At 42.6% G+C, this 23,448-nt stretch overlaps 1 protein-coding gene across 4 annotated transcripts in view; it reads right to left on the bottom strand.

Annotated features, from left to right (window-relative positions):
* Window positions 1–23,448, bottom strand: part of DENND1A (DENN domain containing 1A) — a 973,091-nt gene that overhangs the window by 52,388 nt on the left and 897,255 nt on the right. For 2 of the 4 annotated variants that reach the window (XM_073590694.1, XM_073590697.1), the window contains exon 20: window positions 8,905–8,964. The exons of the other annotated variants lie outside the window; for them this stretch is intronic. In XM_073590694.1, coding sequence (XP_073446795.1) covers window positions 8,905–8,964 — 60 coding nt within the window. The remainder of the gene's footprint in view (window positions 1–8,904; window positions 8,965–23,448) is intronic. 4 annotated transcript variants of the gene reach the window in all.

Raw genomic sequence — 23,448 nt, forward strand, 5'->3', positions numbered from 1 at the left:
CTAGGACAGATGTTGTGGTGCAGCTAAGATGTAGAAGCCCTGCACAGGTAGGGTCGTAGTCGCAGGGCAGATGAAAGAGTTGGTAGATGGTGTACAGTGCAGGATGTAGCAGAGCCGTGTGCCAGGCGCAGGAGAAAGATGACAGACACAGTCGTGCAGTTCCTTTACCTGTACTTGGTAAGTGCCGTCCAGGACCCAGAGTACAGATGGAGAGGGAGTTGGTTAGCCTGGAAGCAAATTTGGAATTCCCTCTCTGCAGATAGGTAGTGTGGCCTCCGTTCTAGCGCTTATCTAAGGTACTTGCAGTACTGAGTTCACTGAAGTTCCCCCTGTTGACTCTCTTTTGGAACTTTCTCGTATGGCAGGCAGCCATAGCCTTTTCCTTCTGGCACACACACGTCGCTGCTGGGGCCTCCGAGCCTTAGTTGGGAACAGAGCATTTACAGCTGTTACTTCCTCTGGTTTCTGCTGCAGGACCATCAGTATTCCTACAAACTCGGAGACCGGAATCCGGACCATGCGCTCCAGCTAGGAGTGAGCCTTAACTCTGCTCATCCTCCAGCTCCTCTTCCCTTCACAGACTGCCCTAACTTACCTCCTCCCGACCACAGAGAGCAGCTCCTCAGCAGTCAGGTTCAGAGGTCTCCCTGCTGGCCTGGAGTGGCAACTGTGTTGTGTGTTGGTTTAACTGCTAGAGAGATCCTTCGTTGCTCCCAAGCATGACATCACACTCCCCTAGGAGGAAGGTAATGCCACTGTGGCGACCGTACTCCTGGGGGCGCCACAAGTGCACTGATGCCCAGCCACTGCTAGATGATTCTGCTGGTACATTGACCCAGACCACTACATTCCCCTCACACTCTACACAGCCAGAATCTGACCCTGATGAAACTCAAGTTCCCATTCCCGCATACTATACCACCTTACACGGTGACAAAGAGGAAGGTGCAGATGAAAGTGCAGGTTCCTTGAGCAGGTGGGGGGGGCATACTCATGGGCGACGGCACTGGCACAGGGCCCCTCATAGTACGCAAAAGTGTCTCTGTCGGTGGGGGTGCACACCCGCCGTCAGACACACCACCGTACTATGAGGGGCCCTGTGCCAGTGCCGTCGCCAACGAGTGGGCCCCCCTGCTTGCTCAGGATCACAGCACTTGCAAAGTTGAAATACTTACCTCTCCCTGCTCCACCGCCGTGACGTCTTCCGTGTTTCCTGACAGTGACATTCTGGTCAGAGAGCGCGATGACATCACGTCTGTACTCCCTCTGTCTAAACAGTCCAAGTGCAGTGAGATGGAAGATGGGGACGACGAGGAGTCCAGCCTAGTACAGGGATTCCCTAGCGAGGAGACTTATTTAATTGTTTTCAATGTTGGGACAGCAATTTTTGGGGAGCACTATACTCTGGAGAATTATATATGAGGCCCACCATACACTGGAGCATTCCAAAGGTGGACATCAGACACTGGAGCAGCATTTACAGGGCCCATTATACACTGGAGCATTAGAAATGGGGCCCATTATATATGGAGCATTATTTGGGCCCATAAGACAGTGGAGCTTCATCCATGGGGACCAACATATACTGCAGCATTATGTGGAGCTCATCATATACTGTATGGAACATTATATGGTTCTGTATTGAGAAATATATGGGCCTCATTACGCTGTATAGCGAACTATGCGGTGGCCATAATACTGTATGGAGTAATATACTATCAATGATGGCGTCACGTGAGCCGCGGACGACCCGGAGCCGAGGAGGAGGATTTTACTTTTGTAGTTAAACACAGAGGACTTCAGCATTTGGGAAGGGGTTGTATTAGTAATCAATGATGTACATGTAACATCTCAACTGATGCCACCCCGTAATGCGACTGTACTAGAAGAGTCTGCAGGGGATGGCACCTTCCCAGACCCCCCCCCCCAGTAGTGTTGGAGCTGGGGCCACGTTCGTTCTTGTGACCACAGTCTTATCTGTACTAAGCCCTAAACACACAAGTTCTGACCAAAGCAGCGCAGCTTTGGTCAGGACTTGTGTGTTTAGGGCTTAGTACAGATAAGACTGTGGTCACAAGAACGAACGTGGCCCCAGCTCCAACACTACTGGGGGGGGGTCTGGGAAGGTGCCATCCCCTGCAGACTCTTCTAGTACAGTCGCATTACGGGGTGGCATCAGTTGAGATGTTACATGTACATCATTGATTACTAATACAACCCCTTCCCAAATGGTGAAGTCCTCTGTGTTTAACTATGGAGTAAAATACTGTCCGTTTTTGGAGCTATTGGAGAATTTAAAATGGATATCAGTCATGTGATGTAAGAAGTGAAGTATTTTTCATTGTAGTATACCGCTATTTCTCTGCCGTATCAGAGGATCATGAATTGTGGCATGTGTTAAAAGAGCCCAGTGACACTCTTTGGCCCTGAGCCCACGAAAATCTGGAGCCAGCCCTACCCCCCCCCACAACTTTAGCCAAATAACCCCCAGTTTTCAATGCCTAACTATTATTATGAAGTAAATTAAGGTTGACAAGCTTCAGTAATAAGAATTGATGTTTTTGGCATTGAAATGGGCACTGTAGGTGTGTTTCCTGTCCTCCACTCACTGCCGACTTTTCTTCCCCATTGACTTGTATTGGGTTTCGTGTTTCAGTCGGCATTCGACTTTTCATGATAATCGGCCAATTGCGTTCGACCCGACTTTTGAGAAAGTCGGGTTTCATGAAAACTGACTCGACCCGAAAAAAGGCAAAGTCGCTCATCTCTAGTCCTGTGTATAGGACTCCTGGCTGCGGTTATACCACTTTTTACATGACAATAATGAATGAAATCATGGGCAGCTATAAATCACTAAGCTCAGCGCCTCTCCGTCTATTCCACGTTGCACTCATATAGAATGTCAAGCAGCAGCGCTCAATGTCAGGCAGCAGCTGCAAAAGCAAACAGGATTTTAGGGTGTATAGAAAGAGAGAGAAAATCCTGTCATCTCAATGTATTCTTGCCCCTCTATAAATCACTTGGCCACATCAAATATATGGGATCCAGTTTTGGGCTTCACATTTTAAAAAGGAACTTCAAAGGTGGCAACTAGATTATTTCACGGGATGGAGACCTCTCCTGCGATAAAAGGTTGGAAAAGTTGGGCCTGGTTTAGCTTTTATATATATATACTAGAAATAGGCCCGATGCTATCGCATCAGGAGTGCGGTGAAATTAACATCTGTGTATCCCCACGCAGGCGAAGTAACAGCTGCGTCATTTTCGCACATGAGTGGGTAGAGCGCACAGTTTTGGCTGTTACTGCGCAAGCGCGGGAATAGCGGTGAAGTGAATGTTACTGCCACTGTGCCTTATGTGTTTCGGGGACAGCGGCCTAAGTCCCAACTGGCGATTATATATTAGATATATATATACATACCTACATACATATACAGTATATATATATATATATATATATATATACACCTATACATACAGCAGCTTTGGCCCATGACCACAAACAATGTCAGTAAATACACACTTATAGCATTATTTCCTACGGCGTCACTACCTGAGACTCCGTGGTCGCTTTCTATATTAATATGTAATACCAGAAAACCATAACTGGAAACTGACAAAATGTAAAAAAAAAAAAAAAAAAAAAAAAGTGTATTTGATGTTGTAGTGCCTTCTGTTATACCTACAAATGCATGAAAAACCCGTCATTTACTATTACAGTTTCTTTAGTCAGAAACCACCAATAATAGGAGAATGACACATTGTTCGGGGTTCGTCAATGGGTATTGAAGTAGAAAACGCTCAGGGAGATATCAGACAGGCCTTAGATTTTCAGGAAGACCATAACAATACATGTGAGACGCTCTACAGCCAACAAACGAGACCCTATATTGTAACATAAGAATGTTACAAGGTAATAATAATGCCAACCATGTGTTATTTCTCAAAGGGATGACAAATAAAGAAGTCATTGCCAAGAATGAGAAATCGGGAAGCTTTTGCCAGCTTGTAGAGAAGTGGTAAGGAGGAAAAGAAACCAAAGAAGTAAGCTGTCAGGAGAAAGGCTAAATGACTAAGACCCAGTAGAAAAAAGAGCAAAATACATTACATATATATTTTCTACACAAAAAAGATACATACACCGTACGCATTATATGCGGTGGGAAAAACAATGGCTACACCACTTGTGATTTGCACGTATGCACAAGAGAGAATAGTGTGCAGTCATTACGTTTTTTTATGGTCTGTGGGTGTATCTGGTGCCGGAATTTAGTAAATACTTTTTATGACTTTTTGTGCACAGTAAGGAGAAATTGTGTTCATGAATGGATAGAGAAATTCATAAGTGGAAGGGGCCGGACGCTCATCCACACCCAAGAGGACGTGGTAAAGCATCCTCCCTATAGATCTGATCTTGCCCCATCAGACGTAGCAAAGCATCCTCCTTATAGATCTGATCTTGCCCCATCGAAAATGGCAAAGCATCCTCCCTATAGACCTGATCTTGCCCCATTAGACATGGAAAAGCATCCTCCCTATAGACCTGATATTGCACCACCGAACATGGCAAAGCATCCTCCGTATAGGTCTGATCTTGCCCCATTAGACGTGGTAAAGCATCCTCCTTATAGATCTGACCTTGCCCCATCGGACGTGGTAAAGCAGCCTCCCTATAGATCTGATCATGCCCTATCAGACATAGTAAAGCATCCTCCAAAAGATCTGATCTTGCCCCATCGGTGTGGTAAAGCATCCTCCCTATAGACCTGATCTTGTCCCATCGGTCGTAGTAAAGCATCCTACCAAGTTCTGATCTTGCCCCATCGGACGTGGTAAAGCATCCTCTCTATAGATCTGATCTTGCCCCATAAGACGTGGTAAAACATCCTCCCTATAGATCTGATCTTGCCCCATCGAACGTGGTAAAGCATCCTCCCTATAGATCTGATCTTGCCCCATCAGACACCGTAAAGCATCTTCCCTATAGATCTGATCTTGCCCCATCAGATGTGGTAAAGCATTCTACCTATGGATCTGATCTTGCCTCATTGAACTTGTAAAGCATCTTCCCTATAGATCTGATCTTGCTCCTTCGGACGTGGTACAGCATCGTCCCTATAGATCTGATCTTGCCCCATGATGATAATGTGTGTGCAAAACTGTAAAGCGCTGCGGAATATGTTAGCGCTATATAAAAATAAAGATTATTATTATTATTATTATTATCGAACGTGGTAAAGCATCCTCCCTATAGATCTGATCTTGCCCCATCAGACATCGTAAAGCATCTTCCCTATAGATCTGATCTTGCCCCATCAGATGTGGTAAAGCATTCTACCTATGGATCTGATCTTGCCTCATTGAACTTGTAAAGCATCTTCCCTATAGATCTGATCTTGCTCCTTCGGACGTGGTAAAGCATCCTCCCTATAGATCTGATCTTGCCCCATCGGACTATCTCCTGTTTAGTTTTCTAGTATATGTTGATATTATTATTCCTTTTTTATTTTTTTTTATTGAACTTATGTTTTTTTCCCCAAGAATGTGATAAGGTTGTGATGGTGTGATATGTTATGTGGATGTAATTTTTTGTATATTCCTATTTTTAACAATTCCAGTTATTTTCATAGTGTTTTTCTTATTACATTGTAAGTCTACAGCCTCACTGTATCTGTCTCTTGATGACCCCCTGTAGTGCATTAATCCCTAAGGCCTTTTGTTCTCCTCTGGGAGGCAACTTGTTGGACTACCCCTGGACAAGGAAGGGGGTGGGGGGAAGAACGGCAGCTGGACAAGTCAGTTCCGGTAGAGACAAGATGGTCAAAAGGCTGCATTTCAGAGAGAAGAGAAGGACCCATTTTTATCCTCTGGTGCTAGAGTTTTGAAATCTCGTTTCCCTGGACATTTTATCCTGATACTGGACTGCATTCTTATTCTGGACTATCTTATCCTTTGTGTGGTGGACTGAATATGGACCTTTTCGTATTTTTGCCTGAATAAAGGTCTTGGAATTGTTCACTCTTCGCTTGCTCTGTTGATTGTGTGATACCAGAGAAGGACCCCGTGATATAAGGTTTTCCTAATTCGGGCACTTAAATTGAACACGCATTTCAGCTCTTACCTAAGATGGTTGTAACAAAGACCCAGTTTAAGAACACGACCCCGTTTGGTCTTCATGATTATTTCCACTATCCCAATATATGCATGTTTTTATTGTGTATACAATTTTTAAAGGAATAAAGAAAAAATTTTTTTTTTAATATTATTACAAATTGAAGCTGGATCACTCTTCTTTCTTCAATACAGTTTTAGACGCTAGCGGTGGCATGACGGCGGGATTTTCTGCTGTGATCTGGTTATTTTTTTGAAGTCATCAAGCAGAGGAGGGCATAGTTTGTATGTCCTGAGGAAGGAGCATTAGGGAAGCTGGTGGGCACATGTGATGGGGAGCAGGATCCAGCCAGTGGGAGTGGGAAACAATTTTGGCCTGGTGTACATTACAAGGATGCTTAGGGTGGAATTAAGTTTTTCAAAGGAAAAATGTTTTCTCGAAATCTTTGAAGATTGAAGCAAATTTGAGACTTAGACTACTTATACACATGTTGGTTTTTTGCGGCCTGTTTTTGAAGGCTGTATTGCCGTGCTTTTTGCGTTCTCCTGCAAAAACAGGCCGCAAAAAAACTTCCCGGATCGCCATTTTTCCCTGTTGTAACAAATTGCAGGGAAAAAAACGGCGATCCGCAAATATGGTGTACTGCAAAAACAAGCTACCGTTGTTTTTGAGGTACCATTGATTTAAATGGAGGCGGTGTCCGCGAGCCGTGAAAAATATCGAGCAAGCTCATGGCCGTATGGCATACGGCGATCCGATGCGTTTTTGCGGGCCGCAAAAACACGGCAAGTGTAAAAGTAGCCTTACTTTGTATTGCAAGGTATTGTATTTCTAAAGTATGCCACGAAAGTCATTACTGCTAGTGATGAGCGCAAGTGCTCGTTACTCGAGTTTGCCGAGGGTGCTCGGGTATGCACAGAGTATCACGGGTGACATGTTTGAGTCCCTGTGGCCGTATGTTTCACAGTCAAAAAACATGTGAGGATTGTCTGACATCCCTGTATGTTTTGTGGCTGTCTAACAGCCATGAAACATGCGGCCGCGAGGACTTGAACATGTCACTCGACCAATCACGATACTCAGTGCCTACCCGAGCACCCTCGGCAAAACTCGAGTAACGAGCACTTGCGCTCATCACTATCTACTGCATTTTACGTAGTGCGGTTGTCCATGCAATGCATACACATGGCACTTGTTGCAATTTGTAACCCTATTGTGATCTACCATTTCTTGCCTTGGGAGAAACCTGACAATCAGGAGCAGAAATAGATTAGAATCAAGCATGTAATACACGTACAAATAACAACCCAAGGTATGATAGACTGGACAGTCCGCAGGAAGGTTTCGTTTTGGCAGATTAGTCCTGCACCGGACACACATTTCTCTTCCCAACATATACGTCTCCTTCACCAGGTTCCACAAGTCATAGGACACCTAGAAGAAACCATGCAGTAGAGGCTTGCTACACTAAAGGAGTAGCAGAGCATGCAATGTTAGCAGTGAGAGCGCAGCTTTAACCCTCTGTGAATTTAAGATAAAGAACTTTGAGCAAAAATGACTTTAAAAAAAGTCCAAATAAAACCCACAAAATTTTGCATTTGCTCCTATAATATATCATCAGTTAGCCGCCTGCCACTTACATACAAGACTATGGTGTAGAAGGGTGAAGACCTCACATGCCCACAAATCCATCACTATGGCCACCTTGACATTACTAATAATGTGGGGAGTGCTAGAGGAAACAAATTTTTGCTCCATTTTTTATGACTACAACCAAATCAGACCCCATCGATAAACTGTTCTCTCTGCTCTTCTTCCAACCTACTATCACCCTTAATTGCTATTTTTGATCAAGCAAAGCTACAAGACTTCTCTTGTGCTGCCCTATACTTTGCAAGAGGCTTTTTTTTTTGCTCACTTTCAAATAGTTGAATCAAATCCATCTGTTTAAAAAAAAAAATATTCTTTTTAAATCTATTTCCACTATAATAGCGATGTTCATTAAAAGCGTTTGTCTTTCTTTTTATCTGTATCTAATATTACAAAGTTATTCCCATATTCTACATAGAAGGATATTATCGGATAGAGCTTCTAAAAACAAGCACATTTGCAATTTACTGCTTATTAAAATTTGCACCCGTTCTTGAGATATAGACACTTTTGTTTTTAGCTCATTGCCTAGGCAACCAACCACCGCTGCAGTCTAGCTCGACAGCACTGTGCAAAATCCGGACTGAATTAGGAGGTAACAGCGCGTGCCAGTGATCCTGTGCAGCTTCAAAACTGTGCTAACAAGTTCCCTAGAAAGGATCTTGTAGGCAGTGAGCATGTTCTGCAGTTTAGCAGTGGTGGTCGGTCTCCAAGGCAACAAGCTGTAAACAAAAGTGGTAATATCTCAAGAAAGGTAGAGAATTTTAAAAAGCAGTAAACTGAAAAATAGTTTTTACAAGAACTATCAGAAACTACCTACTTAAGAAATTGAGAATAATTTATAATTCTATTTACTTGTAGTAAAACAGCAGATGCACAGCTTGACTGTGCATAGACAAAAATCAGTGCCTAGAGTAGGAATCTCCGACCTGTTGGAATTAGAGACCATCATCCTCTAGCATGAATGTCCAAGGAGAAATGCAAGTCTTAATGCTCTGCCGCAAACGGAGCTATTTTCTTTTCATGTCTGGTCATCATTTTTGCTCATTCAGTGTATAATAGATCCGAGTTTATTAGAGCTAGTCAGAGAGCGAGTCAGGCAAAGTTGTAAGTGAGAGGACAGACTCGCAAACTCTACTTACGGGCACCGTGCTGCGCTGGATCCTTGGCGGAGGAGGTCGAGGAGGGGGAACCTTTTCTTGCTGTATCAAAATGGAAACTTACATATCAGTTACAAGAAACATAAGTCATCCATGTATCTTATTGTAACTTTTCCATCGAGTTCCATCTTCTGTGGGTAAGACCAAGTCCAATCAACCCCCAAGATCAAAAACTTTCAACAATGAGATATATTCATCTCTTGGCAATAAAATGAAACAAAATTCATCAAAATGCAATAGCCATAGCATTATTAAGAAAATTATATAGCATGATATACAGTATATATGTATATATATAAATAATCTGGGAGCAGCATGATGTATGGGCAGAGACCCTGATTCCAGCAATATGACACTTCCTGATCTGAATGTTGTTATTTTGATACAATCACAGTTTTCTCTAGCAGAGCTCATAATATTGAGCTGTGTATAACTCCATCCATATCACTGATTGGGTGCTTTCTGTGTACACTGTGCATAGGCAGAAAGCTGTCAATCAGTGATGGGATGGGGATACATAGAGCAGGAGCACTAGACAGCATGAGACACCTAGTCCTGTAGTGATAATCTGCTGATAAAAAAAATTATAGTTAAACAGCAACACACAGCCTAATAAGTGACACATCATTGGAATCAGGCTCTCAGCCTCTACATTATGCTGCTCTCAGATTACATAGAAAAATCTGTTGACCGGTTCCCTTTAAATAATGTGAAAATGTGGCAATTTTTACACTGTATATAAAGTATGAAACAGAATACTTAGTATTTATAAGTGAATATTCACAGATTTTATATCTTAGCCCACCCAAGTCTACCTAATTGATGAAGTCCTATAATTCAGAAGCTGGGATTGATCCAGTCTCTAAAGGAAAAGTATAAGTCCAGGTGGGTCCAAGTATTTCATTTTCACTGATGCCCACTATAACCAGGATCACAGCAGGCAGTAAGGTAGCATTGACACATATCGGAAAGTGAGGAACCTCAATTAATAGCAATATTAATTATTATATTAATTTACTCATTCTGTCTGTATTTGTATTCTTGAAGCAGCAGCAATATCCAATGGAAATACTGCTGACACCAAAGCCCATTCTGGGTGTGGAGAGAAATTGCTCTTCACAATCAGCTGGGTAATTAATATCGCTCATACTGAGAAAATGATGAATCTAATAAAGACATATGAAACCCATCAATTGGCAACGGGTCACTGCTCTGTATCAGAACATTACAGCTAGAACAAAACACGTTAAAGAGGAACCGTCATTTTAATTCTTATTTCATAAATCAATAGTACACAATTAAGCAACTTTGTAATACATCTTATCAGAGAGATCCGCTTCTTTACTCATTGAAGACAGACTTTCCCAAAGCTGAGATACGAGACGACAGTTGGTGCTTTTAAAATTCTATGGAGGGGAGGAGCTAGAGGCAGATACAGCCACTCAGATGCAAGTTCTAAAATGACAGTTACAATTCTTCATAGAACTTTACGAGCACCAACTGTCATCTACCTAGCTTAGTAATGGGGAAATCTGTATTCACTTAAGACACATTTTACTCGTGAATTGAAAAGTCTGAGAGTAAATAATCAGTCCAGGAGGAGAGAGAAGATGATTTCTCTAGAATACAATACAAAGTTTATTGCACGACTGATTTATGAAAACATATTATAACGACGGTTACTCTTTAAAGGGAGACTCTCATGGCTATTGTTGGTTTTGCAATTTTTATTTTGCAGTCATGGTTGCGATATTAACACGTTTTTTGTCTACAGCTCATTTTTGCAAGAGGCTGATCACCTCTCCTATCAAGCAGCGGTGGCCAGACATGCACAGTGCTTGCATATCTTTCCTACTGAGCTTGTAAGCACTGCTTTGAAGCTGTCCAGGATAATAGGAAAGCTCTGTTGCCTCCTAATCCCAGCCAGCTACAGCACAGTGTTTACAACTAGACAGCAGCGGTGGTCGGTCTCCTAGGCAATGAAATGGAAACAAAAGAAAAAAGTTAATATCTCTAGAACGGCTGCAAATTTTAATAAGCAGTAAATTGCAAAAGGGCTTGTTCTGGCAAGCACAGTGAAGATGAGAATGACCCCTTAAGAACCAAAAGAGCTGTATTTGTAGAAAAGAATTGTAAATATAGTAAGCAAAGTAGATCGGAAACAATGACTACCAAGGATGCAAGCTGGTGAGATCAGCACAATGATCTGCTAGCTTTCAGTCGCCCACATACTGCTCTTCTCTACCTTCACATACCATCAGTGTCGGACTGGGTGGCAAGGACCCACCAGTAACACTGACCGTATGGGCGCACTCTTCAGCTACATGCAAATATTACATTACCCTCATTCACAAATTTACCTCTGCTGCTATATAGTAATAAGCGAGGCACCTTGTGGAATGAAAGAGGAGATTCTGCTTTGTCAGTATATAGAGAATCTAATGTCTTATGCCAACTACTGCTCATGCTGGGGGTGAATGGCTTATTCATGTACAGAGGCCCACCAGGGGATTCACTGGCTTCCCTGTGGGCCAGTCCGAGCTTGAAAACAACCATTCGTAATAAAATTAACTTTTTTTCTAATATGTCATCAATGGTGGCCAAAAAAATTGTATATTGTCTGTCGATTTGACGCTAAAGCTATTGCATTTCACTTGTAACTATGCCATGGTTTGTACGGCAGAAATAGCAATCAGTGCACTTTTTTTGCAATGTGCACGATTGCCTTTTAAACTGACATTAAATTACTCAGAAAATTTGAGTTTACATATTGCAGAAATGCGGCACTGGCATGGAATCTGTTAATCTCCTTCTGTAGCACCATCTAAACATGGAGGTGGAAGCACTGGGACTTAGCCAGCCTAGAAATCTGCGTCTGGCATGGGCTTCTCTGGAACGATTCACGCTTCCCACTTCTAGTAAAGAGACAAAAACATGATCATATGGTTCCCATCACAGGTTCTAAAATGTGCAGAGACAGAAGAGTGGGCCGTTCTTCCTGCCCAACTTGGGCTGCTAGCAGATGTGCCAGACAGTAACACACACATGGATGGAGAGCTGCACCTGTATTCACTTTGTCTGCTACATATTCCCTGTTATTACAAATTAGTAGCACAAGAAATTTCATATATTTAGTCACGTAAACAACAGATTTATCCTTTTTTTCAGACTTTGAAAAACAAAAGAAAGAGCAGCATAAAAATTCATATTCACATAAGAGTAAGAGCTACTGAAGAACACAAAAAAGGAACAGCGATGGGTATCATTAAGGGGAGGAAGGACCCCATGCATCTTTTAGTACATATCACCAAAAGGAAAAGGAAATTTGGCAGCAGGATTTTGCTATGTAGTCTGAGAGAAGCATGATGTACTAATTCCAGCGATGTGTCACTTACTGGGCTATGTGTTGTTGTTTCAATAAAATTAGTGTTTTGTCAGCAGTAGATTATCACTGCAGGACTGGGCGTCTTGTGCCTTCCGGACCAGCCACGCCACCGCTGGTTGGCAGCTTTCTGTTTCTGTAAATATACAGTGTACACAGAAAACTGCCAATTAAAGGTGGGGGCGGGGTTATACACAGCTCAGCATTTGAGCTCTGCTACATCTCCAGTAGATAAAACTGTTATTGTATCAAAACTGCAGCACCCGGTAAATAAAGTGATACATTGCTGGAATTAGAATCTCTGTCTTCAATATGCTATCGGATTACATAGTAAAACCTGCTGACAGATTACCCTTAAAAACTGGATTACATTTTTGAGCTGATAAAAGGGGGGAGGGAGGATTTTATGTACAGTATTCTTCATCTGGTAGCTAGTATGGAAAGTGCTAGAAAAATCTGGAAGTCCCAGCACATCTTGCATTGCATGGTGAGCACATTGATTTCAAAGGGAATCATGTCATGTCACATACCCCCTTTGGTGGCGCTGTAGAAAAATTGGAAACTTGCTGACAGCTTTCTCTACAGATTACAGGCAGGTGGGAAACCTTGTGACACTGACTGTGCTTCTGACAACTTGATTTCACATGATTTATCATGAGATAAATGCTTTGTTTTCCTGTCTTTTAAGATTAATACAGGTATAATAAAAAGGTGGGCTTTCCATTTAGGGCAGATAAGTCAATGGACAATGACAAAAACTAGATACAAGATACAATGCATGACAATCGGGACAGTTCCTGGACAGGGCCCGTCACACTATGCGATGTCGCTAAAGCGTCACCGATTTTGTGACGCAGCAGCGATATTGCTAGCGATATCGCTATGTCTGATACTTACATCCGACCGCTCCCCTGCTGTCTATCGCTGATCGCGCGAGAACGTCCTGGACCGTTTCTCGTCGTCAGCTTCCTGCTGGGCTTCCTGCTGGCGCCGAAGAGCGACGCGTGGACGTGGGCGGGAGGGCATCTTCATCGCCGCGTCTGACAGGTAAGTAACCACCGCCGACCGCTGCATCGCTGTGAGATCTGCCTGTTTGGCAGCTCACTAGCGACCACTTAGCGATGCACCAGCGATCCTGACCGCGTCATATCGTTGTCGGGATCGCTAGTGCATCGCTAAGTGTGACAGTACCTTTAGATTGTCATATGCTCCAAAAGGAGTGGAAGGTGAGAGCAGCAAGACAATGTATTGCTATACCTTTTGCTGAAAGGACAAATAAATGTGAAAATTTCCATGAAGAAATGAAAATCTTTCAAAGTTTCTTCTTTCCATCTGGGTTCTGCTCTATATAGCAGAAGAATAGCATCACTATGCTTACCTGAAATACAGCAACCCCCCCAAAAGAAGTACAGACACCAGAAAAATCATTGTGACCCGCAATAAAACTGATCTATTCAGGCTATATACACAGAGTGGGGAAAGTAAGAATTTGATACACTGCCGACTTGCAAGTTTTCCCACCTACAAAGAATGGAGAGGTCTGTAATTTTTATTGTAGGTGCACTTCACCTGTGACAGACAGAATCTAAAAATAAATAACAGGAAATCACATTGTATGATTTGCAAATAATTAATTTGCATTTTATTGCATGAAATAAGTATTTGATCACCTGCCAACCAGCAAGAATTCTGGCTCTCACAGACCTGCTAGTTTTTCATTAAGAAGCCTGCTACACCGCACTCATTACCTGTATTAATTGCCCCTGTTTGATCTCGTTACCTGTATAATAGACACCTCTCCACACACTCAATCAATCACACTCCAACCTCTCAACCATGGCCAAGACCAAAGAGCTATCTAAGGACACCAGGGACAAAATTGTAGACCTGCACAAGGCTGGGATGGGCTTCAGGAAAAAAGGTAAGCAGCTTGGTGAGAAGGTAACAGCTGCTGCTACAATTATTAGAAAATGGAAGAAACATAAGATGACAATCAATTTTCCTCAGTCTGTGGCTCCATGCAAGATCTCTCCTTGTGGGGCAAGGATGATTCTGAGAAAGGTCAGGAATCAGTCCAAAATGGGAGGACCTGGTCAATGACCTGAAAAGAGCTGGGACCACAGTCACAAACATTACCATTAGTACCACACTATGCCGTCATGGATTAAAATCTTGCAGGGCACGCAAGGTCCCCGTGCTCACGCCAGCACACGTCCAGGCCCATTAGAAGTTCACCAATGACCATCTGGATTATCCAGGGGAGGCACGGGAGAAGGTCATGTGGTCAGATGAGACCAAAATAGAACTTTCTGGCATCAACTCCATGCGCTGTGTTTGGAGAAAGAAGAAGGATGAGTACAACCCTCAAAAACACTGTCCCACCCATGAAGCATGGTGGGGGAAACATCATAATTTGGGGGTGGTTTTCTGCAAAGGGGACAGGACCACTGCACCGTATTGAAGGGAGGATGGATGAGGTTATGTATCGCAAGATTTTGGCCAATAACCTCCTTCCCTCAGTAAGAGGATTGAAGATGGGTCGTGACTGCGTCCTCAAGCATGACAATGACAAGCAACACACAGCGAGGGCAACTAAGGAGTAGCTCTATAAGAAGCATTACAAGGTCCTGGAATGGCCTAGCCTGTCTCCGACCTCAATCAAATACAGTAGAAAATATTTGGGGGGAGATGAAACTCAAAGTTGCCCAGCGACATGGAGGAATGGGCCAAAATCCCTGCTGCAGTGTGTGTAAACTTGGCCAAGAACGACAAGAAACATCTGACCTCTGTAATTGCAAGCAAAGTTTTCCGTAACAAGTATTACGTTCTGTTTTTCTATTATATCAAATATTTATTTCATGCACTAAAATGCAAATTAATTATGTAAAAATCATACAATGTAATTTTCTGAAGTGTACCCTACAATAACAGATATCTCCATTCTTTGTAGGTGGGAAAACTTGCAAAATTGGCAGCGTATCAACTACTTATTTCCTCCACTGTATATATTGTAGCAGAGACAGATATGACAGGGTTAAGGTCTTGATTTGATGCATCTGCATAGCTTTTCACTATACCCAGTGCCTGTGGTCACTAGAGGTGTCAATCTGCTACATGTTTAGCAGAGTCGAGTGTGCTGCTGGTGATTGACCAGCCAAAATGTGAGCTGCAGCTGACAAAGAGATGTTCCAGGGTCTCTGTCTGAATGGAGACTGCATGGGTCAGCTTGGAAAGCTGAGCAGTCTGTGTTGGAGCTGCAGAGAACCGTGTGAAAGCTGCAACCTGTTCAGTGTGAACTGTGTACATATATATTAACAATGTAAATTGTGAACATACACACATATTATACATTTTGTACAGTCCTCAAGTTATAGTATAGGAAAGAAGGGGCACGGAAAAGGCAGAAAAGCGATTTCTTCTTCACTCAGCTTAGGGTGGTTGTCACTTACCTTCCCCCACAGAAGACAAATGTGAACTTGAGATCTTACTTTACGATAATAACTAAATTTTCTTGCATAAGACCGTTCCATTTGGAAAAACAAAGTACTCCTCCAGTTGACAGTAACCACAAATTCAGCAGATAGCAAAATCTGCATTTTTATCTTTATTATTTTCTTTATAGATTTTGGTGACCCGTGCTGTAAAACTGACAACAAAAAGCTCCGATAAATAAAGCTGGTAACATAAGAATCTGACAGTTCCCATAGCAGCACACTGGAAAGCCTTGTGCTGCCGCAGATTCCCATCACAGCGACACTTCTGCGTGTATCTAGTGCTGAGGAGCAAACTCTTCTGCTGTCACTTATTTGTGGCTCGAAGCTGCAGGTAAAACGTTGGATGGGGCTCCGTAACAGGGGCACAAGTTCATTTAATAATGAAGTTGGGGGCTAAGTAACACACGAGCTCCTATCCCGCTTGTTCACCCAGGCCTGATTTAGGGTGATGAACTATGGATGTTTTCACGGCTTGTATGCAAATTATGCCACTGCTGTACAGAAGTCTATCTATACATGTTCTGTTCTTACAAATGCAAGATCAGTAAGCGTCAAAATCAGCAGAGACGCAATGGTGGCCTGATTTGCCTACAGCCTGTGAAAGGTCTGGAGCTTGTTGCTCCTGACCGGAGTTTGTATGTGTCTGTTCCCCATGACAGATGCTATTTAAAGTAAATATTCTGGCAGAAACTAAAAAGTCAGTTTTTGCCTAAAGATGGTCTGATCTTTCAATGCCTAAGTTCAAGCTTTCTCCTGTCTACCAGGACGGATAGATGGCTCATATTTACATGTAATATGGAAACTAGTATAGAAGACGAAGCAACACACTGACAGTGGCATGTAGCGCTTCCCAATGTTTCTAACAAACGTACCTGGAGTACTTTCATTGTACACAGCAGCAACTATTGAAAGCACAACATAGTACTAGTAATACTGGCCTGAAACCTTTAAGATACATTTACCAAATGTTGAGAATTTGGGTCTATGTAATTCTGTATACTGGAACCTATGGAAAAAATTAAAAAAAATTACCCAGGGATTTTATTTTTTTTTGTTTCCTTTGAATGTAAAAAGTTATTTTAAGGATCATTATTAGAGATGACCGGCTCTTTTGAAATTCACACTTGCCAAATTTTCCCCAAAAATTTGATTTGCGATTAAAAAATGTGCACAAATTTGCACGAATACTGGATAACTTTTAATTGCTCATAAAATACATATTGGGGAGAGGAGAGAGAGGACCTCGGGGATCATAAGCGCTTACATTCTACTGGAGAGATAAAGAACCCCACTTGACCATAAGAGCTTAAACTCTGCAGGAGAGAGAGAGAACCCCGCTGACCGTAAGAGCTTACACTCTACAAGAGAGAGGATCCCACTGACCATAAGAGCTTACACTATACAGGAGAGAGAGACAGAGGACCCTGCTGACCATAAGAGCTTATACTCTACAGGAGAGAGAGAGGACCCCACTGACCATAAGAGCTTACACTCTACAGGAGAGAGAGACAGAGGACCCTGCTGACCATAAGAGCTTACACTCTACAGGAGAGAGAGAGGACCCCACTAACCATAAAAGCTTACACTCTACAGGAGAGAGAGGACCCACTGACCATAAGAGCTTACACTCTACAGGAGAGAGAGGACCCCAATAACCATAAAAGCTTACACTCTACAGGAGAGAGAGGACCCTGCTGATCACAAGAGCTTACATTCTACAGGAGAGGACTCATCTGACCATAAGAGCTTACACTATGCAGGAGAGAGAGGACCCAGCTGATCATAAGAGCTGACACTCTACAGGAGAGAGAGAGGACCCCGCTGATCATAAGAGCTGACACTCTACAGGAGAGAGAGAGGATCCCACTAATCATAAGAGCTTACACTCTACAGTAGAGAGAGAGGACCCCACTGACCATAAGAGCTTACAATCTACAGGAGAGAAAGGACCCCGCTGATCATAAGAGATTACACTCTACTTTATGCATTATTTGCAGTTTATTATTTGCCATTTATTTTTTATTTTAGGATAATTGTGTTTTTTGTTTTCTCTGTGTAATGGTCATGTGTGGAAAGCTTTTAAATACTAGCGTTAGGACTGTTCCACAAGGGTTGCCTTGACGTGGCGGTATGGCTTGTACATTCTTTTGATCAAAATTATGTTTAATAAATACCCTTATTATTGTTGCAGGCTGGAATGAGGGGGTGTGCCGATGTGCTGCTGCGGGTGTCCGGCGGTGCTGCCCGATGCTGTTGCAGGTGCCCGGCGGTGCTACGGGGTGTCCGACGGTGCTGCTGCGGGTGTCTCCGATGCTGCAGTGGGTGCCTGGTTGTGCTACGGGGGTGTCTTGGCACTGTGAGGGTGTCTTGGCACTGTGGGGGTGTCTTGGCACTGTGAGGGTGCCTTGGCTCTGTGAGGGTGTCCGGCAGTGCTGCCCAATGCTGCTGCGGGTGTCTCCAGTGCTGCGGGGGCTCTGCCGACATTTTGTGAAAGGCCTTAGGCCCCGCAAGTTCCATGGTTTCCTCCTGTGTGGTGGACTCCGAGAAAATGGCCGCCGGGGGGCAGCACATCCGCAAAGGTTGGACACGTGGATATGTTATAAATGTTGTTTTTGGGACAAGATGTTAAGGAAATTTTCCGTTTTAATACAGATTGGGAAGCTTCGATGAATCATACAGACACCACCTCTTATACAGCAGAAACTAGTAGCCAATATTTAACAGAAAATTTGGAACAACAATTACCCTGTCTCTCGTAAAACGTCCAAGGAAAGTGACGTACAAGAGTGGGGTTTATTTGAACATAGTGAGATTACAATTTTTCAAAAATTCCGACAGGTAAGCACACATAATAGCAGATGAGCATTTTGGTAACCACCCAATTAGCCGGTAGAGTATTGACTACCTGTGTGTAGTTAAGAGCCTTATCCATTGAGGTGCTCTAGAATAATGGTCAGATGTGGATTAGATTGCCAGACAGTGTTGGCTGTCACCTTTGTGGGTCATGGAGCCAATTAATCAGTTTTCATCAGAATTCTGGAGTAAAAATTTTATTCTGTCACAACTTTTTTAAAACTTGGGAGGAGCTTAGCCAGGAGAGGCTTGGCAGAGTATGGCCGGCAGAGTCATCAGAATTTAAACCACAAAAGTGGAATAAATTACGAGACAAATTTTTTCCAGTACATAACTCAAATATGCACCAAAGTCTGTCAATGAATTAGGCACATCTTACTCCGGCTCACTCTTCATCAAGAACGGCATACAAAACGCCAGTCTTGATCGGAGCTCATATGCTCAGTAACTGCCACATGCCGTTGGCAGGAGTAGAGAGATTTTTGGCAAATAGGGCTCCACAGCAGGATGTATTGGAAAGTTAGAAGGTAGCCAACCATGTGCTGCTCCAGCAGTTATAAAAAATAATAATTCTGGATTGCAATCGAGGGTGGTGTTGAAGGTGTAGAAAGCCTTATCCTGAGAACAGGGTATCTGTTCTATAATAGTAAAACAACTTATGGAGGACATTTGTGTAATATACACAAATCAGTTATAACATTAAAACCACTATTATGATAGATGTCCCACTTCATGTAGTAATCTGTTCAGATCCCTGAAGGTTTTCCAGCACCTAGCAGCAGATGTTTTAGGTCCTGTGAGTGTGTCACTGATCTGAGGAGCCTGAAGACCAAGTCAACACCTTGATCTCTTTGTCATATTCCTCAAACCATTCTTGGACATTTTTTGCAGTGCGACAAGACAGATTACTTGACCGAACATGGCCAGAGTCACTTGTGGTTGTCCACTACTTGGGCAAACCCTTCTTAAATGCTGTATTCCCCCATGTACAATAAAAAGGAAATACAGACACCTCCTGCACAAGTCCTGAGCAAGGTCTCCAGACACATGCGGTACATTATGCAGCCAAATAACGGTAACTAATGGATTGCAGCGCTTACACCGCCATTGAAGGGCAGTAGTATCATCTGAGGGAAATGTGAGCAATACAGCCCATTAGCAACAAGTGATTGGCTGCAGTGCTCACAATGTCATGTGAGCGACAGCAGATCTGCCACCAGCATTGCTGGAATGAGAGGTAAGTATCTATTTTTTTTTTATTTTGCACAGAAGAATGCAGCATTTAAGAATGGGTTGACCAAGTAGCGGACAACCCCTCTCAATAATATCTTTAGAATGAACGGCTGTTCTTAGTCTGTAACTATACTTAGGTAGTCAGTATATGTCACAGTCAAATAAATGCTAAAATTTGGCATTACACTGCTTGTTCAACCCTGTGCCATGTCTTCCCCTATTAATCAACCCAAATATACCTGGCTCTCCACGTAATATACATTTAAATGACTCGTCAGACCAGGCCTCCATCTCCATTTTGTTCTATGGCCAGTATTTGTGCTCATGAGCCAATTGTAGGTAGACAAACTTCACCATGGGCACTCTAATCAATCTGAGCTATGACCTGTATGTTCTGGCATTTATCCAAAATCATCTTTTTTAGTAATTTAATCTACAGTCGCCCCTCTATGTGATTGGACCAATGGACTAGCCTTCAGTCCTCAGGGGCATCAACAGGTTTTAAGTGTCCATGATCTTGTCTCTGGTTCACCACCGGTCCTTCCTTGGATCAATTTTGCGAGATACTTATCACTGAACACTTGGAACATCCCACAAGTCCTAACATTTTTGGAGATACTCAGACCATGTAGTTACAATGTCAACATTTGATCCTTGTCATAATTATTGAGATCCTTACACTTATAAGTTAATAGACTCTTCGCTTTCTGCCTACTGTATCCTCAAAGAAAATGAAGATAACCAGCTGTTTGTATATAAACTTCACCACTTTATTAAACCAGCTTAGAAGGTACCAGGTACATTAAAAATATTGCATCAACGCAAAGGCCGACACGTTTCGGACAAAGAGCGGTCCTTGATAATGGTGTATGATGGGGAACCTTTTAAGCTGAAAATAAGGGATGTTTTATACCCAAAAAGTGGGATACCTTCATTTGCCTTGTCTGCTTCTCAAGCCAAGCAGGGGCTTTTACTTTTGGTGTCAATGTTCTTCATAGCCACTCTACTGGAGCTGGTGACCTTTGTAGTGTACTGTAATGCACATTGTATCATTGTCCCTTATTAAGTGACAATTACACAAGACAAGCAATGATTTTCACTTCATGTTTTTAATGATCGGGTTGATCCGTGTTTATAGCTCCATGAGTTTCTTGGCTCTATTGCAAAAGGGATGCTCGTGGCAATGTAGCCCCATGAATACCAGAAACATAAAATCTCTCATAAAACAAAAAGAAATGTACCACCTAAATTGATTCTAGGAAGGCTTAGCTTCACATTTAACTTTTTTTTTAAGTAAACTCTATAATTAAAACAATTAGGGTGTAGAGGTTCAATGGGCTGAGTCTTCTTTTAGACTGACCATGCCAACCAAGATAGTGAGATTTTTGAGCCTACAGATCTATATTGCTGATATAGACACTTCTCCAGCTTCAAATAAATGAATTCATGGCTACCGGTGGACCAAGAAAAGTCATATAGTCATACTTCCTATCCACATTCCTTTGTGGGTAACGTTCAAAGTAAGGCAACTCTTTTTTTCCTACATTCTGGTAGATACGGTATCTCAATGTACTACAATAGCGGAACGCCGCTCTCATATCCATTGAAAGTCTTAGAAGGTAATCACCTTATTCCTGAACCTTCAATAATGGCTCCAAACACATCAATGATTCTTTTCTCACGAGCTCTTCTCTATCTCATCATCCTCATTATACCGAATAACGCTTGTCTTCCATTCAACAATGCAACAAACTACAGAGCGAACCGCTAAGCGTAGGTCCGATTATTCTGATCAGAGTTTGATCAGAGTGGCATCAGATTTTCACGGAGGGGACAAGCTAGAAAAAAAAAGTAGTTTCTCTACCCTTTCCATTTTATCAGTTTGTGAAAACTGTTCTGCACTGGGATGTCATCCGACTATGCTCTGATGCTTTTCACTGACCCATAGACTTGCATTTCCAAATTTGATCGAAAACTCGGCTCAAAATCAGACATCTCCGATTTTTTTCCTTGGTCCACATGGGTAGAAAAAAAATCGGACATGTGCATGGCCCCATAGAACATCATAGGTACGTATGTGAAAAACACGGATAGCACTGATATAATCAGTTGTGAGCTCGAGCCCATGGACGAATTTCCTCTGGCCTTGTCAAAAACCCATTGAAGCTTGTTAGCTGGCTTATTCCCAGTATTGCAAATGGAAATCAAGATGAAAACGCATCAAATAAGTATTTTTTTTTCAGAATGATACAATTGGTTTCACCCTTCTCGCTTCATCAGGGCATCATTATATAGATTGAGCAGACATTGGTACACTTTGTAATTTGGCAAGAACAGTATGTTCTGTAGGATTTGTTTCAGTTGAGAACTAACCGTGACCATATAATTTCACACCTAGTGGTATAATCGTGATGCTCATAGGAGAAGTGCAAAAAAGTAACAATCATCCAGTGTAGAACAAAATATGCGGCACTTGATCAGGTATCAATCCTAATAAAGTTTATTGTTGTAGATCACTATGTATCACTTCATTTCAACATTTCCACCATTCAGCCTACCCCCCTCCCTAGATCTAAAATACTCCTCCAGGGCTGTGGCCGACAATCTCATTCAGGAGCCAGCTTTGCGATAAACGCAACAAAGGAGCGCAACAAAGGTCCTGGAGGACCGAAATGTCAAACAGGCTGAACTGAAGAATAGTATCATCCTGCTGAATTATATTGACAAGTATTGATATCTGACAAACTTGATTTGCGTTTGACCCGACTGAGGACCGTGGAGTTTTCTCTATATATTTCTTATTTTTCAATTTGCAAAGCCGACGTGATACCATCGCTGAAAAGGTTGCTGACAGTATCTGTGAAGCAAGCAAAAAGAAAAAAAAAAAGAAAAAAACATAAAGAAATAAAATATTTGCGAGGGCAGCATCCTACTGTAGTTCTGTGAGAATGTCGGGAAGATAAACACGCTTTATCGCAGGGTAGGATGCTGACCACTTGGAGCTCAAAGGCTCGTTTTAATTGCAAATTTCTGCGATGTGGAGATTTACCTATCCCACATATGTCCTTCAGCTACTCCAAGGACACAAGATAGCCCTGAGAAGTAATGTTTCAAACACAGATAATCCTTGCCTTAAGCCAATTTTTCCAATAGAAAGTTTTCTTGCTCTCTCCGGGCTGCACATACTGTAAGCTCGTCCACAGCCTGAGCAGGATCCCCTGCGGGATGGAAAAGCTGGAGCATATTCTAAAAATGAGACATGCAAATCTGATAAGCTTGCGGTTCCTCCGAGCAGATCCGGGCTTAACCCTTGAACTGCCACAGTGACATCTAACTGTCTCTCAATCATCTATGGTATAACGGGAAACTGGGTTTCGAGCGTACCGCGAGCATCGAAATGTACCTGTTACGCGTGGCAAAGGATGGCGTGGCGCATAATCATGTCCCGCTGGTGTACTTTTCATACATGAACTTCCTATTTTCCTGTAATTAGATGACAAGATCCTAATGGTCTCCTCCTCTTCCCTGTAGATGTACAGCTGCCATCTCTCCTACAGGATGATC

Source organism: Dendrobates tinctorius, unplaced genomic scaffold (genome assembly GCF_039654945.1).
Source record: "Dendrobates tinctorius isolate UK_male_01 unplaced genomic scaffold, ASM3965494v1 ptg000120l, whole genome shotgun sequence".
NCBI classification, from domain to species: domain Eukaryota; kingdom Metazoa; phylum Chordata; class Amphibia; order Anura; family Dendrobatidae; genus Dendrobates; species Dendrobates tinctorius.